At 41.9% G+C, this 27237-nt stretch overlaps 2 protein-coding genes across 2 annotated transcripts; one reads left to right on the forward strand and one right to left on the reverse strand.

Annotated features, from left to right (window-relative positions):
* Positions 1-1586: 1586 nt before the first annotated feature.
* LOC124255633 (signal recognition particle 19 kDa protein-like) lies at positions 1587-21188 on the reverse strand. Its single transcript, XM_046689531.1, has 7 exons — positions 21145-21188; positions 14018-14137; positions 13403-13478; positions 12539-12610; positions 11096-11207; positions 2098-2762; positions 1587-1914 (listed from the first exon to the last, which is right to left on the reverse strand). Exons 1-6 carry the CDS (start codon positions 21186-21188, stop codon positions 2629-2631), a joined length of 558 nt encoding a protein of 185 aa, XP_046545487.1. The 3' UTR covers positions 1587-1914; positions 2098-2628.
* LOC124255634 (solute carrier family 23 member 2-like) lies at positions 20780-25710 on the forward strand. Its single transcript, XM_046689532.1, has 5 exons — positions 20780-21330; positions 21977-22134; positions 22610-22692; positions 23942-24078; positions 25525-25710. The coding sequence occupies exons 1-5, from the start codon at positions 21187-21189 to the stop codon at positions 25708-25710; spliced, it is 708 nt and encodes a 235-aa protein (XP_046545488.1). The 5' UTR covers positions 20780-21186.
* Positions 25711-27237: the final 1527 nt, after the last annotated feature.

Raw genomic sequence — 27237 nt, forward strand, 5'->3', positions numbered from 1 at the left:
CTGAAGTTAATGGTGCATTTATTGCAGATTTTTAGCTTTTGGGGTAATGAAGATAAAATTTCAAACAAAATGGGAATCGTAAGGCTGGAACGTAGCAAAACCAATTTGCTTGAGGTTGACAGATAATATGTAGAAAAATAAAAACATAAAAACAGCTGCTTTTGAATCATTTACTAGGTCAGGCTTACTACTTTTTGACTGTCCCTCGTTATCAACACAGATCCTAGCTGTTCTGTGTCCCATACTCGCCTAAGTCCTGGAGTGGGGCAGGTCAGCCAAACGCTCTAAGACAAAGATTGGCCTTTAAGACAAGATAACTAGTACAGGTGAGTGAGTTTAGTTTTACACAACACTCTGCAATATTACAGCTATATGTCGACTGTAAATAATCAAGTCTGGACCAGTCAATCCAGTGATCAGCAGCATGAGCATTGACTATCCAGTTGGGATACAATGATGTGTGTCAATCAAGTCAGCGAGCCTGACCGCCCGATCCAATTGCATAGATCGATGCTCGTGATGTTGATCACTGGATTGTCTGGTCCAGACTCCATTACTTACAGACTGCCGCCATATAGCTGGAATATTGCTGCATGGCATTAAACAACAACCAACCAACATAAGGAGAACACACATTCAGTCTTTACAGAAACAGTTTATTTCACAATGATCAGAGTTAGCAGTCAGTATCAAGTATGTTCAATGCCAACTTTCCTCTCTCAGATGATAATGGATATTTCCTTGCCAATCCCAGCGGTTTGGGGACCATGTTAGCTGTTAACTGAACAGCAGATTCACTTCTATAGCAACATGCAGGCACATCTGTGTTTGGCTGTTTGTATTGTCTGAGCCAATGCAAGCGGTAAAGTGCAAGCCCATGCGTGAGTTTTGTTTTACGCCACTTTTAGCAATATTCCAGCAATATCATGGTGCAAGGGTGGAAATAACTTTAAAATTGCTAGTGTAGTCCGTTACAGTGGCACATGTAAAATCACTTGCCCTGATAATATTTCCACTGTACCTGCCAATTTTCTTGTTCATTTTGTAAATAAACAACACAATTAACATGGGAAAGTCAACTGGACACTGGTACAGCGTGATATACAAATTTGCTTGCCCGACAAAATAAATCTGGACTGGGGCGTCGGGCAATGGGTTATTTCCACCCCTGTGGCGGTACACATTAGAAATGGGTTTCACACATTGTACCTATGAGAGGAACTGAACCTGGGTCTTCGGAGTGTCGAGCGACACTTTATTCACTAGGCTACGCCAGTATCCTGCAAGCCCATGAGACACCATGCATTTTAACATGGATGCCACCTCCTTCCCGACAAATAACATGAAGAGAGAATGGGGATCAAAGCTCCTCAAACAGTGTCGAAGTTTCATCATAACATGTAAACCTAATATGGCGAGAACATCCAAAGTCACGGAACTAAGTCGTTGACCAGAGAAACCCATGATGCTGAATGATGAAGGATCATAACTGATGCCACATTTAATCTCATGGCAGCACATCCTGACAACAAAGGCAGGTAACTGCACTGTGGTGCCTTAGTATACAATGCCTATTCTCTTTCTCCTTCCTTCCCGTAGTTAACTGGTTACCTTACCCGAGTTAAGCCCCTCCACACGTAAACACGTTAACCTCCTTCCCTCACCCCATGCTAACAAGTAAACCTCATCCCCCAACCCCATGTTAACAAGTTAACTTTCCCACCCCCATGTTAACAAGTTAACTTCCCCAACCCCATGCTAACAAGTTAACCTCCCCCAACCCCATGCTAACAAGTTAACCCCAACCCCATGCTAACAAGTTAACCCCAACCCCATGCTAATAAGTTAACCTCCCCCCCCATCCCCATGCTAACAGTATTAACCTCATTCCCAACCCCATGCTAACAAATTAACCTCCCCCAACCCCATGCTAACAATAAACCCTCCTCCCACCCCATGCTAATAACTTAACCTTCCCCAACCCCATGCTAACAACTTAACCTCATTCCCCAACCCCATGCTAACAACTTAACCTCATTCCCCAACCCCATGCTAATAACTTAACCTCATTCCCCAACTCCATGCCTACAACTTAACCTCATTCCCCAACTCCATGCTAACAAGTTAACCATTTTCCCAGGGGGGTTAACTCCTTCACCCCACCACCCCCTAAACAAGTTATCCCCAACCTAAGCCAACAGGTTATGGATGTCAAACTCTGTAACAAGAAGACTTCCGATACTCTAAACAAACACAAGCCACCATAACCAACACGTCATACATTCGATGAATACACACCATCATACACAATCCTTAAGATTTAACGTTTAATGTTCTCGGCATTAAAACTACCATCATCGACATACATGTAAGCCAGACATTCAAATACTCTTTCGAAATATTTACAACTATGAGTAACAAACTGTTTCTACAAGATAAATAATGATACAATCTACAGTAGAAAAACTTAAACAGCAAAGTGTGATTCCATCCAAACAGACTGAACAACGTCGTCGTGTGACACATTAGTCATACAGATGTTCATTGCAGTAATCGGTTCATAACATATTTGACATTGAAGAATTTGTGTTATATTGTAATGCGAAGAGACGGTTTAACCAAGCATGTTTATTTTCCTTTGCGACCTTTCTTCTTCTGCTGTTTTGAAGACTGTTGTTGATGGCCACCAGACTGGGACTGAGACTGTGTACGGGCTTTCAACTTGGGGATGGTCTGTCCGAGGTACACCAGGAGAGACTGACCTGAAACATCAGAGTAAAGGTAATGTTTGATCTGCACATCAAAGTAAAGGGAATGATTGACCTGAACATCAAAGAGAGTGGATGAGTGAGTTTCACTATAATCAGAACAAACTCCCTACTAAACCCAACAGTGGATTTCCAGGGGAGGGAACTCTGTATGGGAACTGAACAACCTATGATGCTGTCACTACAGTCTGTTTGCAGTGAAAACGTGACGGATGAATTTCTTCATTTAAACAAAAACTATGTAAATCAAATCAAGTGAAATTAAGATTACCTAATCCTCATAATTTTTTAACTTGTCAATTGAACATTTAAATCTCAAAATTTTATTCAAATTAGGATAATGTAATTTTCTGAATAAAATTGATATTTTATACTTATCCTGACTCATGCTCTTTTGCTTGTCTTCTTCTTCTTGCGAACATAGTGGAACACTTGTATCTCCCTAATTGAAGCTCCCTTCAATGTAAAATCACTAATTAGTACTCACCACGAGTTGCCTCCCTCTTCCATTTGCTGGCGGAAGGAGTAGCACCCTCTTCCCATGCTCCACTTTCTCCTGATATAGCGAGCCCAACACTTGAATTTTCAGGGAAATCCAAAGTGTTATGTGGGGAGGATGGGAGGGCTTACCTCATGAGTCAGGATAAGTATAAAATATCAATTTTATTCAGAAAATTACATATTTTTCCTTATCCTGACTCATGCTCTTTCGCTTGTAGAATCCTACGAAACGGAGGTGGGGAAAAACCCCAGAATACTTTGGATTTAAATAATTAGTGATTTATATATATATATATATGTAATAACTCCCCTCACGGAACTTCATAATGGCACTGAATTAGGATAATTCCTGCTACTATAAACCATAAGTTTTATCAGCTGCCATAGATGGGGTACTACAATAATTATATACTATGAAAATAGCAATAATGGTATAAAGGCTGACTCCAAAATGGAGAAGCTACCCAACTGTACATAAACATCAGTACTGGGCTTAAGACTAAGTAGACTTAAGATATGTATATAAATAGCCCTAAAACTCTGTAGAGTTATAAGCTAGATGATACTGGTATGATATATACATAATAATCTCGTGAGACTATGTCTCATCGCCTCCTTTAGGGACTGTCAACTGCTGTCGCGAGGACCATAGGACCGAAATGGTGAATACCTGAGACGTCCTTGGTGGTGATATCTCTCAGATAGTGATTAGCAAACACCATGTCAGATTTCCAAAAGCAGCCCTCCATAATGGTATTTAATGAGCAATTACCGTGTAGAGCGAGGTGTGGAAGCCAGTGCTCTGATCTCATGTGGATTAGATGCTCTTGGAGGGTAGAGTCCTGCAGCCTTGTAGGCACGCTGGTATGACAGTTCTTATCCATATCGATATGGTGGTACCAGAGACTTCGGTCTGAGTCAGCTGTCGATAGAGGGATGAATAATGCGCTTGAGATGTCGTTGCCTCGTTTTGGATGGTAGTAGATAGATTTTGAGAGCTCTGACTGGGCATAGAGATAGGTCAAAGTGTATCTTGAGATCCGAGAATTGAGGAGAGTGCAGGAACATGGAATAATCTGTCTGGTTGACCTGGCAATTGATTCTTGGCGATGAAATCCCATCGTAGTCCCATGTGCACTATGTTTTGATTGTCGTCAAAACTTATTCCTCTCATAATCTAGTGCGTGAATTTCTGACATCCTGGCTGCCGATAACAGGAACAATGTTTTCTGTGAGGGAAATTCAAAGGTTGTTGATTCCAGTGGTTCATAAGCGGTGGGTAGCCTGATGGTTAAAGCGTTAAGCTCGTCACCGAAGACCGGGTTCGATTCCCCACATGGGTACAATGTGTGAAGCTCATTTCTGGTGTCCCCGCCGCAATATTGCTGGAATATTGCTAAAAGCGGCGAAAACCAAACTCACTCACCAGTGGTTCATAAGCCTCGTTGTGAGGTGTTGGAGCACTATATTTAGATCCCAAGCCGGAGCTGGAATTTCTGTTTCTGATCCACCAATCGGAAATGCACGTAGTAAGGCCAGTAACTCTGGCGCCTTGGTTAACTTTGACACCCGTTCTCATAGGTTATTACAGAACTAAGCTGCAAGATATGTTGACAATGTCGAACCTTTTAAATGTTTATTTTGTCGTAGGTAACACAGATAGTCAGCCACTTGTGGATGTGTAGCATTTCTTGCTGTAAATCCCTTTTTGCTGCGTAAGTTTCAAAACTGTGCCACTTGTGTCAGCCGTATAGATGCGTTGACTGTGCGCGTGACTGCTTTCGCGCTCTGGCTGAATAACCTTCTTGTTTAGACACACTTTAATACAGTCCATAATGTGAAGTTGGAATGCTTCTGGGTTTCTGTGCACTTGTTTGGTGTGAGGATGTATTAGTAGATTCGGCGCGCTTTGGTAGCTCCAGTGTTGGTTGTCCGATTTCTTGAATTAAAATGGGAAACCACGTTCTGGCTGGCCAGTAGAGGTGCGACCAAAATCAGTTGTAGGCTCTGTGTTTGTCTGATTTTCTGTAACACTTGTGGGATTAGCTGGTGGGCGGAAACGCCGCGTCGCCGCTGAGGCCTTCCCAGGATATGCTTAGAGCCGTTGTCCACGCTTTGGGATCCGGGACTGGTGATACGAATGTTGTTAGCTGATTGTTGAAGCGAGTGGCGAATAGGTCTACTAGCGGAGCTCCTATTTTCTTGATAATCTGTGCAAAGATTTCTGTATGGAGCATCCATTCTGTCGGTGACGGTAGGTGTGGCCGAGAGAGTGCGTCTGCTAGTACATTCTTGGCTCCGGGAATGTGACATGCTCTGACATGTAAGTTGAGATCGTCGATTAGATCGAACAGTTGAAAGCATAAAGTCAATAGGTTCAGTGATCTCGTTGAGCCTTGTTTGTTTACATAAAACGCCACTGTTGAGTTGTCGGTGTGAATCATCAGATGCGCCTTCTGTAGAATGGTGCTCCAATGTAGTATGGCGTTGATTACTGCTTTCATCTCTAGCATGTTTATGTGGAGCTTGCTTTCTTGCTGATTCCATAACCCTGATGCGTCCGGTTGGCGAGAGATGAGCTCCCCAACCTTGAGCCACGTCTACATAGAGATGGGTTTTGAATTCCAGATCTGTTAAATAAATGCCTTCGCAGACATTCGACCTCCTTGTCCACCATAGTAGATGAGGTCTGATGTGTTTCGGTAGACTGAATGGCTGTAGGTCGCCGAGATAAGCGCTTGATGAAGACCTGTAACGGGCGTAACTGTAGTCTGCCTCTGACTGTCATGTCTTGGGCTGATGTGAGGAGACCCAACAGACTCTGCCATTGTCGTAGTGGTAGCGGAGAGAGTAAGGCTTGTGGGATGGTCTGTTGGATCTTGATCCATCGGTCTTCTGGTACACGCTTACGGTTCAGTGTCGGATAAATCGAATGCCTAGAAATTGCAGATCTTGAGTAGGTTCTAGGTCCGACTTGAGTAGATTTACTAACCATCCTAGCTGTGTTAGTAGCTTGATGATGAAGTTTAACTGTAGTTTGAGACGCTGAGGATCTTGATCTACTTGTATCCCGTCGTCGAGGTAGAACGCACTGCGTAGCCCTCTAGACGATGTAGGTAGGTGACGATAGGTTTCAAGCATCCCTTGTGAATAACCTGGGGCTGATGATATTCCAAATGGGGAGTACTTTCCATTGATAATGCAGCCCGCCTAGTGTAAACCATAGGTATTTCCTGGATTTGGGATGTATCGGGATGTGTACATAAGCATCCTGTAGATCTATACTGGCCATGTAGTCCATGGGACCTAATTAGGTGCCGTGAGTTGAGGTAGATGTATCATGCGAAACGCTGGCGGTTTGTGTAGATAATCTCTGTTGAATATGCTCATGTTGTAAATGAGTCTGTAGTTCTCCTTGGAGTTTTTCTTGGGCACTAGGAAAACTGGGGAGTAGAAGCCTGGTTCGATGTTTACTTGATCTAGTACTTCTATGGCCTGCTTTGGTTAGGAGAGATGTAACAGCCTCTCTTAACTTTGGTAGTTGTTGCACCTGGAAGTCGAACTTGTGAGGGTTGAATGTCAGCGAGGCGCGGGCCTGTAGTTGGATTCGATATCCGTGTTGAAGAATGTTGGAGACATATGGGTCTTGTAACATTCCCCAGTTCTCCCAGTGCAGTTGGAAGGCGCCCACCCACTTGTGACGGTTGTACTGGAACGGCTGGGGTGGAAGACTCCAGTCATTCCGAACCTGTCTTTCATCGCTCATAGTTGCGGGAACCTCTGGGTGCCCTGCCTCTTCCTGATCCTCCTCTGTAGTTACCATATGGGCTGAATTTAAAAGAATCTTTTCCCCTGAGCTTGCCATCTTCCTATCCCGTGCTTTCTGTAAGCCAGTGAATTTAGATTTCCCTGAATATCTCTGTGAAGTCTGCTTGATGACGCTGGCTAGTGTGTCCATCGACTTTATCATAAGGACTTCTCTAAAATCCTTGGTGACTACCTTAGAGACTTTATCTATTCCTCCGTCCGAAGATGGATGGCGTGAACCACGGGCTGTGTGTACAGCTAGGGCATATTAAGGCCAGACACGGCACCTTAAATTGACATATTTGCTTCAATACGCCAAAATCGAGATTTTGATTTTTCGTGATAATTAACACATGTACTTCCAATGATACAACACGTTGTTTCGATAAAGAGTCTTTTATTGATATAAACCCCCTACAAACATAATCGATATGTGATAATATTTAAAATGTGTGAAATCAAACCCTGAAAAACGCCCGAACTTTCACCCCTAACAACCCTCCCAGCAGGGGACGAACCCATTCATGTTTTACATCGCTAGAAAGCTCATCGTGGTCCGGCCATGTTGCTGGTCAAAACATTCTAAAAATAGATATTCTAATGAGGATATCTCTACTTTCCCGCCGATAGGTATTCTGTACGAAAACATCCTTGCATGGCTTAAATATCCCACAATGCAACATTCGCAAGGCTAAATATCCCACAATGCAACATTTGGTAATCTTCATTACATCCTTATATGGTAAAGGTATCCCACAATGCACCATTCGCATATCAACAAAACATCGCCCTTTCCCCGTAAGCATTCAAAATGGCGGCTGCTTAGCTTAAAAAACATCGACCGATAAACATCGTGATTTGATATATTCTTGACTAACAGTTGTTGTATTCTATAAAAATGAGAAGAACAAAGTCAAAGCACGCACTTCTACATTAAGAATAAGAGGCGCCAGTTGCGACAGGCATGCTTAAATGCAGTGTCAAAGATCCGACAAGTTTTGATCAAGCATGCGTTTAGATCCCGACAGCTTCTACATTTTTAGATGCATCGAAACATCTGGGGACCACGCCTTTGAGGAAAACATTCCCAATGGAGTCAATGAAGGTAAGAAATAGTTTTTTGATTGAATGGAGATTCACGATAAAACTTTCAAAATTTAATTTTTTTTTGAAAACCTCCGATCTCATTTCCTTTGTCAATGACAAACCTACACCTCAATGGATGCGTAGGGATAGAGTTTGTGTTGAAGCAACTGACTACTGAGTGGTTGTTGTATAGTGTAGGGGAGTTTTATGTCTTTTTTCTTTGTATATGAATTGCTTCCTGTATTTTGAATACATCCCCTCAGTAAATTGAGACTTTGAATGTGTTTATCTCATGCTAAAGTAGGAAAAAAACATGACCAAATTTATTTCCTTATCTTCTCCATATACGCCATTTTCGATCTTAGTGAACATGGTTCTCAGTTGTTACTGGCCCGATTTCAATGAAATTTTGTGTACATATAGCCAATTGATTCCTTTATGCAATAACAGAGAGACTTTTCAAATTTGTTGCCTGTTTTCTTTTTTAAAAAATAAAATATGAGTGAAAATCAACCCCCAAAAAGTGATTTTTTTAAAACAAATTTTAAATAAAATAACAGTCTTTTTTTAAAATATCTCTCTGTCATTGTACCCTACACACCCCAAGGTATGTTGTAAAGTTGAAATTATATAGATATCTTTATTAGTTTTAGAGAAAAACTTTCACTAAATTTCATTTTTTCAGGCTTGCAGCGTCCATCTTGGACGCTTCCATGGCAACCGGTGGCAACATCACCTGGAAAAGACTCTTTATCGATTGTTAACATGTATACCTCTAAGTTGAAACTAAATAAACCTAACAAATACTTGTTAAGCATTTTGTCATATGTGAGGTGCAGTGTCTGGCCTTAAATGCGGATCAGCAGCAGAAAAGCGTAATCTACAAATAGTACAGATTTTCATCAAGGTAAACTTGCTGAACAATCACGGCGCCCCGTGAATAAACAGCAGAAATATGATTAATTATCAATACATAAGGATACTAGCTACACCTCTATAGAAGACTATAAGAGGTAACTAACTAAGAATAATCAAAGGATATAGTGTGTAGGGAGACACAGGCGCTCACATCCTGCTCACTGGGCTAAGAAGGAGAGAGTGAAGCATGAGGCCAGAGGGTGGCCTCCTTTCCAAGCGCAAATGGAAGAGGGAGGCAACTCGTGGTGAGTACTAATTAGGGATTTTACATTGAAGGGAGCTTCAATTAGGAGATACAAGTGTTCCACTATGTTCGCAAGAAGAAGAAGAAGACAAGCAAAGAGCATGAGTCAGGATAAGGAAAAATAATGTTGTTTAACAAACGATCATAGATTCACATCGCTATTACTGGTTTTGTATTACAAGGGGTAAGCGCAGATAGTTGGAACAGAGAAACAAATGCACGGTGGTAATGCGGAAGAGTGTTAACTTATAACAACCCTTGTTGTTTTCGGTGTTTCATTTGATGTGCATACCCCTTGTAATACAAAACCAATAATAGCCATGTGAAACTATGATCGCTTGTTAAACAACTTTATCCTAAGTCTAATAAAATTCTGAGATTGAAATGTTCAATTGGCAAGGTAAAATCATGAGGATTCGCAGTCTTAATTTCACTTTATTTGTTTTACTTTTTGGTTTAAAGTGACATTCATCGGGTACGCTTTCACTGCAAACAGACTTTAGTGTCAGCTTCAGATGTAACCCTGATCAACCAAAGATGGAGACTGACATGAGACGTTTTCTTAAGTGAGCATCTGATGTGCTATTTTGCTGAAAGCAAACTTAGTTCACTGCACATGACAAATCATTTGTCTTTCAGTAAGTATCAAACTAGAACCGAAAACCCATCAAGCCTCTGTAAACCTTCTAGAAAATCAAGTGCAGTGCACATATTTCAAACCTATGAGGCTAATTGCTTGGACCACAAAAGTGTTGCTATGGCTACTGCAATAATAGGCCCAGATAAATCTCTTCCTCACAAAACATTTTAGATGAGCAGTAAAAATTGGAAGGCTTCAGATAAACTTTTGCTAAAGTTGACTAAACTAGACATATGGTAAACAAAATGTCCACAACATTATCCAGTAAGTTTGTTCAATATGGTGCGAAGTTGTCTTTGATAGGCAGATATCCCAGTGATAACTTCTAGGAACAGTTTTCAATTTATGATCCACATAAAAGAACCCACGAATCCGTTGGTAAATGACCAGATGGTGGCCACAAGAATACGTGCAAACACCTAGTTGCGGGTACAGCAACGTGCAGTGAACTTGGACAAAGAACTGTGACTATGTGTCCCAGTCCACCCAGCTGTGAATGGGTACCTCGTAAGGATGGGAAAGCCACATTAACTTGGTGCGCTTAAATGGCAGCAAGAGTTGTATGATTTCCCAGGGAGTGGAGATCGAAAAACAAAACGATGTGCTGTTGAGATTGACATCCTATGATCGACGGAAAAACAAAGCGCCTTTGAGCAGCTGAACTGGATATTGGCGCAATACAAATATATAACATATCCTGAATGCAACAAAGAAAACAACATAATTAACATAATTGGCAAACTGATGAAGCCAAAGGGGTTTACAATGGGAAAGGCATGGAAGCCAGAGATGTAGAACTGAAAGGGGTAGTTTCTTTTGTACATCTCTGGCTTCTACGCCTTTCCCTTTCGACTTTCATGTGTTCACTCTGGTCCAATACAATTTTTTTCTCATTTCAACTATGAGAAAAAAATTGTATTGGACCAGAGGAGCAAAAAGTCAAGAAAATATTTCTGGACCCCGTTCCTCAAAGCGATTGTAGCGCTAAGGTGATCGTAACTCCCATACTTTAACACAGACTTACGACTGTCGTAGCGCTACGATCGCTTTGAGGAACGGGGTCCAGAAATATTTTCTTGACTTTTTGCTCCTAAAAAAAGAGTTGCTAGGCAACAAAACCTGATGACTTACGAGATGGAAATTGTTCTGAAACTGGCAGTCCGTCCTCATTTCTCAGCTGGACACGGATCCGACCTCTGAACTTCTGATCTCGGTGATCCAACTCCCGGGGGTAAACTTTATTCTGAAGCATTCAAATGATTCTGTAACATGTCTGTCGAAGTATCACAGGACATTTCAAGGCACAATGTCACACATTTTCGACAATATTTTGGCGTATACTATATATATTGGGGCACATGCACTGACTTTAGCTTTCTATTGATGCAATACAACACTTGTTATCCCGTACATCTTAACTGAAAATGAAATCGATAATTGAAACTTCAAGGCAAACAGCTTCCAACAGAGAACACTTGCCATGTATAGAAGGTAAACAATTGCTTCGTACATCAAAAACATGTAGCTGGAATATTGCCGAGTGTGGCGTTAAACAACAAACAAAACAGACCCTTATTTCTCAAAACAAACTTAAGTCTGAGTTTTGACTTAAGTTAGAGTTTTTACTCAAATTTGAGAAAAATGCATTTTCCAGAATGAACTAAAATCAATAATAAACTCAAACATAGTAGACAATTTGAGTTTGGTGGATAGATTACTTACGTTGTTTGGGCGTTTTTATTTAAAAAATGCAGTTGAGTTTAAAATTCATGTTTCAAATTGTCAAACTCAGTTTGAAATTTGAGTAAAAAGTTAAGTTTGTTTCGAGAAATCGGGGCCAGGACCCTGCAGTGACGCAGCAAGGGTCAAAATTAATGAACGCTAATATGCTAAATGCGTTTAACAATTCATAATAGCGTTCAATTTATTAATAAAGGCTGACCTTTTTAGCTTCCCGTGTTTTTGTTGATTTAAATCAGAACAATTATGAAAATGGTCGCATAAAACATTGGAGTTTTGAGTTACTTTTCTTTATTTATTGAAGACTATTAACGAAGGATTCCGTATTTTAAATCCACAGTCAATCACATGCTTAGTAGGAGGTTTGAATTCAATGAAGGTGCTTAGCTACCGCCAAATATAAAATGACAGTGAGAAAGAAGGGGAAAGTTGTGAGGAAACGGGGATAAGTTCTTACGAATAGAAAACCGACGGCAGTCATGCCGAGAAATCCATTAAAGCAGTAGGCAGTGTAGGTGTTATGTGTCAAACTTAAGTTATTGATTTTAGAATTATTATTATGCTTTTTTTATTGAAATATCATTTAGCTTATAGCTTAAAAAAGTCACAAGCAGTCTTTTGCTTGAGGTTTAAACAGTTACATTCTAACCCAGGTGCAGAATTCCAGTCTAAGATCATTCTAGCATTGGTTAAGATCAACAATTTGTCAATCTTGTCAATCCCGTGTGATACTGGCAAACAGCTTAGACTTGCATGCAAGGCCTCCGTTTAAAACAGCAGTAAATTCAACTTGGTTATCTTTTGGAAAAGTGAGTGCACAGTAACAGCACAAACCTCTACACCAAGTGTCAAACCAGCAGCTGCGCACACATCCCGGATCTCTGCATAACTGGGGTTGTCTACCGCCTGCACGGAAACAAGATACATATTAAACATGTAATTAAACATATGATTGTGAATTCTTTGAATAATGTGGACCAAAGTTATAATTATTTGTAACTGCCAGTTGTCTGTGTTTGCCGCGATTAGGACCCCATCGCGGGGGATCGACTTATGCACGAAACATACCATTTTGACACTGATTTTAAGGGTCAAGTTTGGGGGTCTTCTTATCCATGGGGTCGTCTTATAGACGGTAATATACGGTATTACAGGGATGAGAATGAAGTTTTGGGAAAAACTCGGAAAACTAGCCGGGGTTCAGGGGGCCGCAGGACTTAGACGATTCACAAAAATTACCCTTGGCCTTATGAAATTCCCGGAATTCCGCGGAAAATTCTCATCCCTGCATATTACCAAATGGATCATAACAATGGTTTCTAATTATTTTAAATTAAGCGAGAAAATGACAGGATCCTGTTTGTGCAACACTACTGTTAAAAATTAACAATATAAATGGTCCCTAAATTCTGTCCTTGAGATGTCCTATGGTATTTAAATCTGGGAATCCCCTAAATTCCTGAACCTAGGGAGATCCCCAGAGCCCTCTTGATTTCAAATACTGGATACAAACTACCCTTGTATGTTGATGAAGAAAATCCTCTTGACTTTGGGTGGTCCTGATGCATTTGTTTATCATCACACCTTGTACTATGCCATACCAGTATTGTTTAACAATCTTAACACAGATGTTAACTGTGCACAGATTTTCAAATCCTATGTTTGTGTTAGTTTCTTGGAAGTCCAAGAAAAACAAACCTGATCCTTTGGTATTCTGCGCCCCTCCTTCAGTGACTTCCTGCTGTTGATGTAAGCTGGGTACACACATATCCACCTGCGTGCAAAGGCGAGAGCTCATTTCAACTGTCTTTCAACATGTGAATAATGAGTGAGTTAGCTAGTTTATGCCACTTTTAGCCATATGACAGCAATAACACGACAAGAGACAACACAAATGGGCTTCACATAGTACTCATGTTGAGTGACAGACATTTATAATATGAATGTTGAGGATAACCTGGGTGAATTTGTGATTACAACTTTATCTCAATCAAACCCACTACAGGTAGTGTCTTGCACTGTAATTTCACTTTAAGTTTTCGCCAAAACCTTTTTTAATGCAAGGTACAGAAGAAAATATTTTGTTTTTGTGGGTTTTTTATCACCACGGGACATGGCTGAATATTTCGTGTCGACAAGTGTCTACCTGAGAAACGCATGTGGTGGATGAAACATCTGCATCCATCTGCCATATGGCCACAAGTTCGGTTAAAATGTTGATCTGACTTGACAATTTGCTCCCAGATTTTAACCAACTTCTGCACACAGGTGCGCAGATATTGTTAGACCATTCCTACTGAAAATTACACGTACCTTTCCCTGTCTGTATGTTTGAAGTCGGGATTCCACGGACGAGCACTTGGTGCGACAGAAGGGGGCAGCCATGTTGAATTGACAACTTCCGGTTCAGGGATCAAAAAGAGGGAATGGCTACTACAACGAAACAATATAATAAATCACACGAAACAATTTTCAATTGATTTATATCTATTTAACTATCAAAATACTAAACAATATTGAAAGACATATTTTCTAGTTTATTTTCTAACGCAATGACGTAATAGTGTTAATGGTGTAAATAGACTGGTAGCCTGCCCTCAACCTCTTAACAGCAGTGTGACGAGGATCGCTAGCGCTCATGGAAGGACAAACTAGTTTGGAGCAGCAAGCAAAAAACTAGAACATATTTTTTTTCTGAACCAAGATTTATCGCCATGAATGCGGGCTATTTTCGTTTTGATCTATAAAATGCAACAGTCATGGTTTTGATGTTATCCAATCAGTTTATCATAAGATGATGTGGCTATGCTTTTAATTTGCATTGACGAACGTAAGGAAATAACAAGAAAAACGAGCAAGGTGGTGGGCTGAGAAAAGGAGGTTTTATGGGAGCGCTCAAGATTTTTTCACTCAGGGACCGTTCATAATTTATGGCTAGGGGGTGATGGTGGTTTTAAAGGGGGGTGGGTGTGTGTGTGTGTGAACCATTTTGTTCTGGGGAGGAAGGGGGCTGTGCATTGTCGAGGATGTCTCTAATTCAGTCAGGAGCATCAAGTTATTATTTTAGAGTGACTTTTACTTTTGATTTGACTTTGTAAGACAATATTCTGCTGCAATATTCTCGGAGAATTTCTTGAAAGTTCTCAGAGAATGATATTTTGAGATTGACAGTCATAATAATGTTTGTCAAACAACACTAACAACTGAAATTGTTTAATGAAATTATTATGGAAAATATCTGCGGCTGTTAAGACATCCTCGGTGCGTGGCAATCTATAACGTTGTACCACACGTGAAAATAATTTCCGAAGAATCGAGTAAAGTTTCGTATAGTGGTGCAGCTGATAGAACGATCCCAATGCAAATAAGCGGTATACGGTGATGGAGTGAAAGCAAGACGACAGTTGTAATGCATTGCTGAATTGTTTGTTGGGTTTTCCAGAAACGTCCTGGGTTCGAATCTCCGTTCTCCCTGGTTGTTTCTTGGTTTGTCAGGACAGTTAGTGACTGAGTGAGTTGGGTCTTACGCTTTCAGCAATATTCCAGCAAAATCAACTCGTGGACACCAGAAATGGGCTTCACACATTTTACCCATGAGGGGATCGAACCCGGGCCTTCGGCGTGGAGAGCGAACGCTTTAACCACTAGGCTACCCTACCACCCCTCAGGACAATTACAGTAGCACTCGTCTGTTTCATACCTATTTTAGGCAGATGGCTATAACGGCTGCCATGGATCACGCTGAAGTGAGAACAATCAGAAATCCCAGGGAATCTCGCATACCTGAGACACAGCCGAATGCACGCGACGTCGTTTCTATAAATAGACACGGAAGTTATGTGACAGAAAAAGTGAATATCCTGCTTGCATATATCCTTAAGTGATGACCACCAACCGTCTAGACTTCGACTAGATTTATTAGACAGACTAGATTCCTGACGTTCAGACAGAGTTCTTTAAAAATGCATCATTTATCATAACGTATCTAGAAATTCTGTTTGTCATTTTGGATAAAGGTGTGTGTTTACAAATAACTAAAGTGAGTTTAGTTTTACGCCGCACTCAGCAATATTCAAGCTATATGGCGGAGGTCTGTAAATAATCGAGTCTGGACCACACAATCCAGTGATCAACAGCATGAGCATCGATCTGCGCAATTGGGAACCGATGACATGTGTCAACCAAGTCAGCGAGCCTGACCACCCGATCCCGTTAGTCGCCTCTTACGACAAGCATAGTCGCCTTTTGTGGCAAGCATGGGTTGCTGAAGACCTATTCTACCCCGGATCTTCACGGGTCTCCAAATAACTGAAACATTGGTATGAATTACTCCACTATGTCAGAAAGGTTTAGCAAATGACCCAAATAACTACAGCGGAATATCTCAACTAAATGTAATGGGGAAAATACGGTGACCGGACAAAATCCACCCGGACAGAATTAAGATGTTTTCGCAAGCCTTACATATGTATTTTGGTTGTTTTTGTTATCGATTATAAATGACTGATATGAATATAATTCATTTCTGTGACTAAACATGTCATTAGGTTTTTTTTCTTAGGGTGGAATTTATTAGGGGTGGATTTTGTCCGGGTGGATTTTGTCCTAGGTTGCAATTTTGGGGTGGACTTTGTCCGGGTGGATTTTGTCCGGGTGGATTTTGTCCTGGATTCGGAAAATACATCTATTTTGGAAGCAAGGCTTAGGTTCTAGCTCGAAGTGAACGAGGCAATATGTGAGGCACAGTCGAGTTTTAGAGAAGAACATTCATCTTTTGATAATACATAATGTATATTTGTGGCACAGTCTCTGTGAGAAATATTCCAGAAAACGGTAACACCGGTTTTATGCAGCCTTCAAAGATTTTCGTAAGGCCTTTGACCTGGTTGACATATATTATTATATATATTGCAGACACGGGATGTGCATGGTAAATTATTTGATATATCACAATGCATGTACGGCCAGGTGAAAGCCTGCGTCAGAGCAGGGAACAGGATATCATCTGTGTTTGACACATCTCCCGGTGTACGACAAGGATGCATGCTTAGTCCTGCACTGTTTACCATTTTCATACGTGAACTATCGAACTCAAACAGTTAAAGGTCACATGCAACGTAAAACACAACTTTGCAGATTCTGATACCTTTCGGTATGGACTTACCGAAACAAATCATCAAAAATGCAAATTCAACTTATAAATTTGAAAAATAACGCGATGAAAAAAAACGCGCGAAAAAACGAATCACTAATTTCCCCCCAGCGCTTGGGGGAAAAGTGGTTTCAACAGCTGGGCTGCGCTCATAACACATGCGCAGTGAAATAGGTTCGCGCAGCTTGGAAGCGGTTTGTGCGGTGAATACTCGGTGAAGGCTTTGGTGTGTGCTATTTTTCCAATGTTTTGTTGATATTTCACAGGCGCGAGCTTTTTATATGTTATGACAGTAGATTACCGATTTAACTTTTTATATAATTTCATTTGTCTATTTCACAACACGTTCTTCTTACCGAGTCACTTTCTCAGTACGATACTTAAAAGCAATGTCATTATTTAGCTTTGACAGAATTTCTAACTGTGATATATATATAGATATGTCGTTGTCACAGACAAAACTCAATGTCTGTTTTATTGACACCTATGTGTCTGCCTGCCTGTCTGCTAATGACAATATTCAATACACAACTTCAATCATTGACCACATGCAAATTGAACTTAACACCTATCAGGCTATACACCATAAACAAAACGCATTGATTTATGGCCCGAGTTCGGTCTCTGTCACATCATGTAATTACACAGACAGGCAGGTGTGATACTTGTACACATGACATGTTATGGTGTCTGTTGATTGCAAAATGTTATACACAAAAATGAGCATGTATTTACAAAACCCAACATCTCTATATATACACACACAATGAGCCGTGATGCATCTGCAAATGAACCAGCCGTTACACTTGAGTGCACACCCACCCGCTCTGACTGGGTTCGGTATCCCGGCTGCTTCGTTTCTTGGGAAGTAAACCCAAGTACAAAATATTGCACTTTTGATTTGCGATTGTACGCTTATAATTTTATTTATATGTTTTTTCATAATCAACAATGTATATTATATGTCATGAATAAGTGATAATTGTGTTTTAAATATGTTTGATGTTTTGGTTACGAGGTATATTTATAACAGAAAATATTGAAGAAATCATCAGGTTAATTTTCGCTGATAATATATCATTGATTGACTCAAGTGTGGTTGGTTTATAGAGAAAACTTGATGCCCTTGATAGCTATTGTAGAAAATGGGGATATGGGGTGAATTTAGATAAGTCAAATATTATTGTGTTCAGAAATGGGGACTTCCCAAAATCAACCGAAAATGGTATCATAGGGGATCTGAAATGCAGATAGAAACTTATTATAAATATCTTGGGATTATATTTTCATGAAGACTATATGTTGGTCAATAGCATGGGAAAGATTGGCTCTCGCAAGCTAGGAAAGCCCGTTTCCCAATTCAACAGCCTTTGAGAAAATACCCAGTTATTCAGTTCAATAGGGTAACAAAGATTTTTGATTAAATTCTTTTTCCAATTTTATTGTATGGGTCCGAAATTTGGGGCTTCATGCCAAGGGACGTAATAGAAAAGTACAGGGAAATTTCTTTAAGAGATATGTAGGCGTCAGTAGAAGAGTCTCAACAAATGCCATCCTCGGCGAGACAGGCAGATACCCACTGTGTGTCAGAAAGTTTACTCGCTGTATCAAGTACTGATGTCGATTGATATCTTTGTAATCTTGTAGATACCCGAGGGCATGCTATGAAATGCTTAAGGTCTACGATGATATTTGAAAAATAAACCGGATGTCAAGGGTTAGATTATTGCTATTGTGCACTGGTTTTTCATATATCTAGACCACCCAGGACTGTGGGCATGATGGCATCAACAGTTTCAACAATGTTATAGAGATACCAAATTCCAGGACTGGCATTATAAGATTAACAATTCGCACTATCTCAGTGCATATTTTGAGTTAAAATCATTTCTAACCCCAGAAATGTACATATCTTCACTTGCTTGCAAAAAACAGTGAGTGAGTGAGTTAATATTTAACGTCACATCGGCAATATCTCAGCCGTATCGTGCAAAACATATTTTGAGAAAAATGTTATGTAAGTTTCGTTGTCATTTACATAAGCTGAATATCCAGCAGTATCGGTTTCATAAGAATTAGTGCTGGTATTGGCATACAACCTGTGCTACGATACACCACGATACTAAAACTTTAATCACGACGATATATTGCCTAAGTATTGGGCACTTAAACTGCAATACGACACGAGTCCCGATACAAGGGTGGCCTCACCTGTACTCTAAACGTACTTTACGCCATGTGGCCGCCATACATACCGAAACAAATTGTGAATTTATTTATTATTATTATAATATATATTTATATAGCGCACATATCCAAGCAACTAGTGCTTGCTCAAGGCGCTGGTATATTTTCCCTCGATGTCAATCTCAACGGCACATCGTGTTATCAATCTCAACTCCCTGGGGAGTATGCAACTCTTGCAGCCACTAGGCGCACCGAGTTATTGTGTGAATAGTGACGATATTTATATACCAGTAGTGCATCCGGCTGGATCAATGTCCGTCTTACGTCAGATTGCTTCAACATGTTTTTGGAATAATAATAAATATTTATAAAGCTCCTGTTTCCACGCACTCGTACGCTAATGCATTATTATCCCGGATAACTCAAGCTGCCTGTGAGGCGCTAGAAGGTTAATAGTCATATGACTTATCCCACCGGGTACCCATTCACAGCTGGGTGAACAGAGGCAATTCATGAACAAACTCACTTGCCTAAGGTGAGAACAGATGTGTCACGTGTGCTTTGATGGCATTCGCTCACGAATGACAGCTACGAATGAGTCGCCGAAAGTTTTGCGCAGATGTTGTGTAATTCATTACAAAGGAAATGTTGCATGTCCTGAATACAATGGCTCTGTTCAGGCTTTCATTTCACACTAGACTGGCATGTCGTATAACTGTTACACTTTCTAAAACACCATTCACTCAATCCCATTGTGCAACACAAACATGCAGGTTTGAGTCAGTGACGCCATACACTTAGAATATGGAACACTATGAGGGACATCTTCTTGCCTGGCGATTTCGCGATTTCGCAACGTCGATCTTGGGAAAAAAATACCCACGGTACGATTGTCTGGTTTATTGTTTGACGCCGTACTTAGCAATATTCCATGTATATGGCGGCGGTCTGTAAATAATCCAGTGATCATCAGCATGAACATCGATCTACGCAATTTGGTATACGATGACGTGTCAACCAGTCAGCGAGCCTGACCACCCGATCCCGTTAGTCACCTCTTACGACAAGCATGGGGTGCTGCGTCACTGGGTCAAGAAACATCCATCGGAATCCCCAAGAGCATAATTGTTTATGAACTTTTCGGACTTATCTTTTAGTGAAACCTAGAAACAGAGCACTAGTATATTTCTATGCTGCTTTCAGCTGCAGTCCCTTACATCAATGAACAGATGCGATCAGCCCAAATATAGCGTTTTATGCTAGTCAATAAAGTGATGTGATGAAAGTTCAAGGTATGCATTTAGGTAAGCATGGGTTGCTGAAGGCCCAAACGGTACGAAAATGTGAGGGGATATCGTTGTTTCAGTCCCTAAGTATTTACTCTCAAAAGTCAAGATTGCGAGAATGTCCATTACAGTGTTCCGTACTGTCACAATGACGGCGCCAAATGCATAGAAGTATTTACAACACACATGTAACGATTAAAGAATAATCGCGTGAGGTGTAGGTACAGAATCGACGAGTCGTGACGTAACGTGGGCTGACAGAATTCTCCGAGAATGGCTGCAGCATGTAGGTGACACCAGAGTGGGGAAACCACTTTCACCTATGTAGCTGACTAATCAGGATGTACATGTAGTCGGTGTTGTTGACCACGTGGCAGTATAAAACGTTGTGTGAACGGCGGAGTTGATGAGTTCAGCATTACTTCGTCATGCAGTAGACAAGTACGCTTGATTGTCCACCTTGCCACACATTGTAAAGACTTGCTATCGCTGGATTGTTGCCGTATTGTTGCCGACGTGTTATCGGATTGTTGCTGCATTATTGCCGGATCGTTGCTGCATTATTGCCAGAGCGTTATCGGATTGTTGCTGTGTTGTTGCCGGAGAGTTGTCTGATTGTTGCTGTGTTGTTGCCGTAGAAGTGTCTGATTGTTGCTGTGTTGTTGCCGTAGAAGTGTCTGATTGTTGCTGTGTTGTTGCCGGATTGTTGCTGGACTGTTGCTCGATTGCTGTCAACAGGCTGACGTTAGGACTGGTGTTTGTCAGAGAGTCTGTGAATATCAACGTCAGCATCATTTTAGTTGTGAATTTTGTACTATCTGCACGTGCGCAGGAAGAACAGGTTGCAGCAACGGGCCATGTCGGCTGTGGAAGATGAAGATGTGGAGTCGAAGGAAGCAGCGCCAGACGTTCACGACGACGGTGAAAAATCGGGGACAGCTTTGCGGTACACTCTCACAAAACCACCACCGATTATATTCACCATCGGCGCTGCCCTGCAGGTGAAGTATATTCATGTAACATACGACCGCCTCCGTGGTGTAGTGGTTAGAGCGTCCGCCCGGAGAGTGGAAGGTCGCGGGTTCGATCCCCGACCGCGTCATACCAAAAGACGTTAAAATATGGTATTTGTTGGTCCCTGCCTGGCGCTCGGCATTAATGGGTACAACAAGGACTGGTCGGCTCGGAGTCAGTATAATGTGTCTGAGTGGGGTATTCATGCTTCACTGCGGCATGGTATCTCAGTGGGCTAGCACTATAAAACCAGCTTAAGTCTGGGCTAGTACAAGCAGCCGCACATACACATACACACGCATGCACGTCGTCATATGAGCGAAATATTCTCAAGCACGACGTTAAACCCAATTTCACCTCACCTCACCTCATGTAACATACTTTAAACCAAGCTCAGGCGTGTGGTCCACTTACATCCTCTGTAGCTTTAAGGGCGGTGGGGTAGCCTAGTGGTCACAGCGTCCTCTCGTCACGCCGAAGACGAGGGTTCGATTCCCCACATTGGTCGATGTGTCAAGCCCATTGTTGGTGTCCAACGCCGTGATACTGCTGGAATATTGCTAAAAGCGGCGTAATACCATACTCACTCACTCACTCGTTTGATTAAAAGCATTCATTATTTTATATTCACAGCACACGTTGATGTGCGTTCCTTCATTTCTGGTTGGGAGTTCCCTGGCCGCTGATATCGTGGGTGCGGAACATGACAGTGTTATCAGAAGCAAGCTCTTCTCCACCATAATATTTATGTCAGGTGTCTGTACGCTGCTGCAGACGGCTCTAGGTGCCAGGTGAGTAACATTCGCTCTGTGCCTCCATCTTGTGTCTTGTCTTGGAACCGTCCCTTCTGTGCGGGTTTGTTGTTTATTTGTTGTTTCACGCAAAATATGGAATACTATAAGGGACATATTCTAGTTTGACGATTTCGCGACTTCGATCTTGGGAAAACAAATACTCATGCAGACGGTACGATTGGTTGGTTTGTTGTTTAACGCCGCACTCAGCAATATTCCAGCTATATGGCGGCGGTCTGCAAGTAATAGAGTCTGGACCAGACAATCCAGTGATAAACATCATGAGTATCGATCTACGCAACTGGATTACGATGACATGTGTCAACCAAGTCAGCAAGCCTGACCACCCGATTCCGTTCGTTAAGAGAGAGTATAGTTGATTGCAGCGCAACTAAGTTCGTTTATAACGAACAAAAGTCTGATTGTGTCATTTGTGGATTACTTGGTATTGAGGAGTTTACTGTTTTCCCAGGCTTCCGATTATCCAGGGTTTATCGGCAGCATTTCTACCTGTCTTGTTGACAGCACAGAGAAGTCCGGAGTGGACCTGCACAGGTGAGTGAGTGAGTGAGTTTAGTTTTACGCCGCACTCAGCAATATTCCAGCTATATGGAGGCGGTCTGTAAATAATCGAGTCTGGGTCCCGTTCCTCAAAGCGATCGTAGCGCTACGACTGTCGTAAGTCTATGTTAAAGTATGAGAGTTACGATCACCCTAGCGCTACGATCGCTTTGAGGAACGGGGCCCTGGACCAGACAATCCAGTGATCAACAGCATGAGCATCGATCTGCGCAACTGGGAACTGATGACATGTGTTAATGAAGCCAGCGAGCCTGACCATACGATCCCGTTAGTGGTGAGTGAGTGAGTGTGTGAATGAGCGAGCGTGCGTGCGTAGTTTGAGTCAGTGAGTGATGGGGTAGGTAGGTGGGCGGGTGATGGAGTGAGTGAGTACAATGAGTGAGACAGTAGGTGTATGAGTGAATGGTTAGAGTGGGTGGTTAGAGTGAGTGAGTGGGTGCGTGACTGTTTGTTTATTGTGTGGGTAGAGTGATTGGGTGCGTGGTTGAGTGGGGGTCAGGACAGGTGATGAGGGAAGGGGATGCTGTGTAGAGTTGGTGTATGGGGATGGTGTGCGCGCGTTGAGGTGGCCTGATGAAGAGCAGGGAATAATCCTCGTGATGTGTGTGTGTGTGTGTGCGCGTGGTTGGTGGGGGTTGGGGTGGGGTGGGTGGGTGGTTTGTCAGTACAATTAATGATTGATGCCCCCGTGGTTTCGAGTCACTGTTCCGACATGTACAGGTAGCTCCTATATCCGGGATTGCAGGGGATTGCGTGCAGTGGCAAAGAAAGTTGCATTGTATTGTCATGTTGATCTTTACACCAAAGATTGTCTTCTCTCTCGCCATTGTTTCCGAGTTTTCTTTTTCACACGATTTTTACGTATTCCTATAGACTCTTAGCGCTAAGAGAGCTTCGAAAATCTAGGACCTGGTTGACAGTACCCCCACCCCCAGCCACGATTATATCATAAAACGTTCCAATAATAATGATTATAACAATAATCATATGCAGTGTTGGGGAAAGTTCTTGGTGGGTTCGACTAGGCAGCGTTTCCTGGGAGAAGTCCCATTCGCTGTCTGGGCTGCGTGTAGAGGGGGCAAGGGCCCTGAGCTGATGATGAGCCTTACCAGCCTGACTGTGCCAGGATCACCCGAACCCTCTCTGCTGCATATTATCTTTAATCTGTAAAACATAATAATAATAACTGACACCTGATAACAACTAAACTCCTCTTTTCCAGAGAGCAGCACAAACATCAACAGCACACACAGCAACAGCACATACGTCAACATCACAGACGATACTAATTCAACCCCAGGTACTGCATCAATGGCCGACGTGCTGTCCTGTCTGACTCCCGAAGATAAACTGAGAGAGGTACGTGGATCGTATTGTCATGGCTTGGCAGAGAGTGTTTCGTTGACAGTGAGCGAGTTTAGTTTTACACCGCTTTTAGCAACATTCCAGCAATATCACGGCGGGTGACACCAGAATTGGGCTTCACACATTGTACCAAAATGGAGACCCAGTGTGTCTTCGTCGTGACGTGCGAACACTTTAACCACTTGGCTACCCTGCAGTCCCTGGCGATTGTGAAGTAGATCTCTTCATCACTACTACAACATCGCTCTTAACGGTATTTCAGTTATGCCACGTCAGCTCCAAGTTCAGGGACCCGTGAAGGTCAGAGTTATAATGAATCTTCAGCAACCCATAATGATGTCGACGAAGACGACTATGATGATGTCGACGATGGTGATGGTGATGGTGATAGTGATGGTGATGGTGATGGTGATGGTGATGGTGATGGTGATGATGATGATGATGATGATGATGATGATGATGGTGATAGTGATGGTGATGGCGATGGTGATGGTGATGGTGATGGTGATGATGATGATGATGATGATGATGATGATGATGATGATGATGATGATGGTGATGATGATGATGATGATGATGATGATGATGGTGATGATGATGATGATGGTGATGATGATGATGATGGTGATGATGATGATGATGATGGTGATGATGATGATGGTGATGATGATGATGATGGTGATGATGATGGTGATGATGATGATGATGGTGATGATGATGATGATGATGGTGATGATGATGGTGATAATGATGATGATGGTGATGATGATGATGATGATGATGATGATGATGATGATGATGGTGGTGATGATGATGGTGGTAATGGTGATGATGATGGTGATGATGATGATGATGGTGGTGATGATGATGGTGGTAATGGTGATGATGATGGTGATGATGATGATGATGGTGATGATGATGATGATGATGATGATGATGATGATGATGATGATGATGATGATGATGGTGATGATGATGATGATGATGATGATGGTGATGATGATGATGATGATGGTGATGATGATGGTGATGATGATGATGATGGTGATGATGATGATGATGATGATGATGATGATGATGATGATGATGATGGTGGTGATGATGATGGTGGTAATGGTGATGATGATGGTGATGATGATGATGATGATGATGATGATGATGATGATGATGATGATGATGATGGTGATGATGATGATGATGATGATGATGATGATGATGATGATGATGATGATGATGATGATGATGATGATGATGATGATGATGATGATGATGGGGATGATGATGATGATGGTGATGATGATGATGATGATGATGATGATGATGATGATGATGATGGTGATGATGATGATGATGATGATGATTTGACATTATGGTGACCATTATGGTGATGCAAGATTATGATGATTTTCACATGATCATTACTTCAATCTACAATTTCAGATATCTGGGAGTTTAATGGCTGCCTCGACTGTTGAGATTTTCCTTGGCGGAACAGGACTTGTTGGTCATCTCATGAAGTTTGTGGGTCCAGTGACGGTGGCCCCCACCATTGCTCTGGTGGGGCTCAGCGTGTACAAGGTTCCCATTGCCTACACCCGGTCGTCATGGGAACTGGCCTTACTGTAAGTACATAGAGATACCTTTTATCTCACACAATTTGTTTCGGAACGATCTAACAAGCGAAAAGAATGGTATCTGACAGCTCAGAGTTCAGAAATCTGTTTCTTAAAAGCCCTAAAATCTTACCATTTTAGCGTCGAATCGATTTGTCTTTTCTCCTGATCTCATAGAGGGGCGGTGGGTAGCCTAGTGGTTATAGCGTTCGCTGGTCACTCCGAAGACTTGGGTTCGATTCCCCACATGGATACAATGTGTGAAGCCCATTTCTGGTGTTCCCCGCCGTGATATTGCTGGGATATTGCTAAAAACGGCGTGAAACCCAACTCACTCACTCACTCAAGATCTCATGGCGCATGAATACATAACACAACAGTGTCACCCGGCTAACACGACTATCAACAAAAATTAAAAAAAACAACAACATAAACTTTCCACAAAGATGTAAGTGAGTTTGACCAGAGCACGACAACCATATCTGAAAATTACAACGACGAAAGTAATCCGTCACAATCCTATCTCAGGTCATGTCTTACCTTCATGTTAAAAATACTTTAATTTCATTGGTCAATGACGCTTTAGCAAGTTTCCGTGTCACCCATCCCAGAAGGGCGACAACTGGAAAAAATAGTACCCGCTGCCACGGTAACCGCCAAACTCTCCGCCGAGAAGCTGTATCGCTAACAATCGTATGACGTCATAATATAACGCATGCAGTGCACGGAGTTCGAAAACTGTTCGATTAGCTGTTTTTGACTGGTATGTACATATATATTTTACCGACTTTCACTGCTGTCTTTAACATGGCGGTAAGATAAATGCGTTCTAAACTTCTCCCTCGGGTAATACGGCGTACATCAAACCGTATTACCCTCGAGAGAAGCATACAACTTATAGCATCCTATAAAAATGTTGCTATCACTCAGGGGACAGTGTTGTCGACAACATGTATAGCCACAGAACTCTTTCCATGATTCCAAGTAACCTCTGTTGATACTGGGATGGAGGGGTAGCCTAGTTGTTAAAGCGTTCGCTCGTCACGCCGAAGACCCGGGTTCGATTCCCCACATGGGTACACTGTGTGAGGTCCATTTGTGGTGTCCCCCGTCGTGATATTGCTGGAATATTGCTAAAACCGGCGTAAAACCATGCTCACTCACACAATGACACACTCTCAAAGTAGTGACAATCCGAGCCAGGTACTTCTCTCCGACTATCATAGACATCTGTTTACGAATCACTGTCAAGTGTGGCTGGTCGTTTGTAAAGACTATTCCGGTGAACGTGTGTGTGAGACATTATGTCTTTACACAGTTTTTAGCATATTCCAGATGTATTACGGCAGTGAAGGACATGCTTAAGTGGAGTGAGTGAGTGAGTGGGTGAGTGAGTGAGGTTTAACGCCGCACATCCAATATTGCGCTATATGGCGGCGGTCTGTAAATAATCGAATCTGGACCAGACAGTCCAGTGATCAACATCATGAAAATCGATCTACGCAATTGGGATACGATGATATGTGTCAACCAAGTCAGC

Source organism: Haliotis rubra, unplaced genomic scaffold (assembly GCF_003918875.1).
Source record: "Haliotis rubra isolate DU_JTF1 unplaced genomic scaffold, ASM391887v1 Scf604, whole genome shotgun sequence".
NCBI classification, from domain to species: domain Eukaryota; kingdom Metazoa; phylum Mollusca; class Gastropoda; order Lepetellida; family Haliotidae; genus Haliotis; species Haliotis rubra.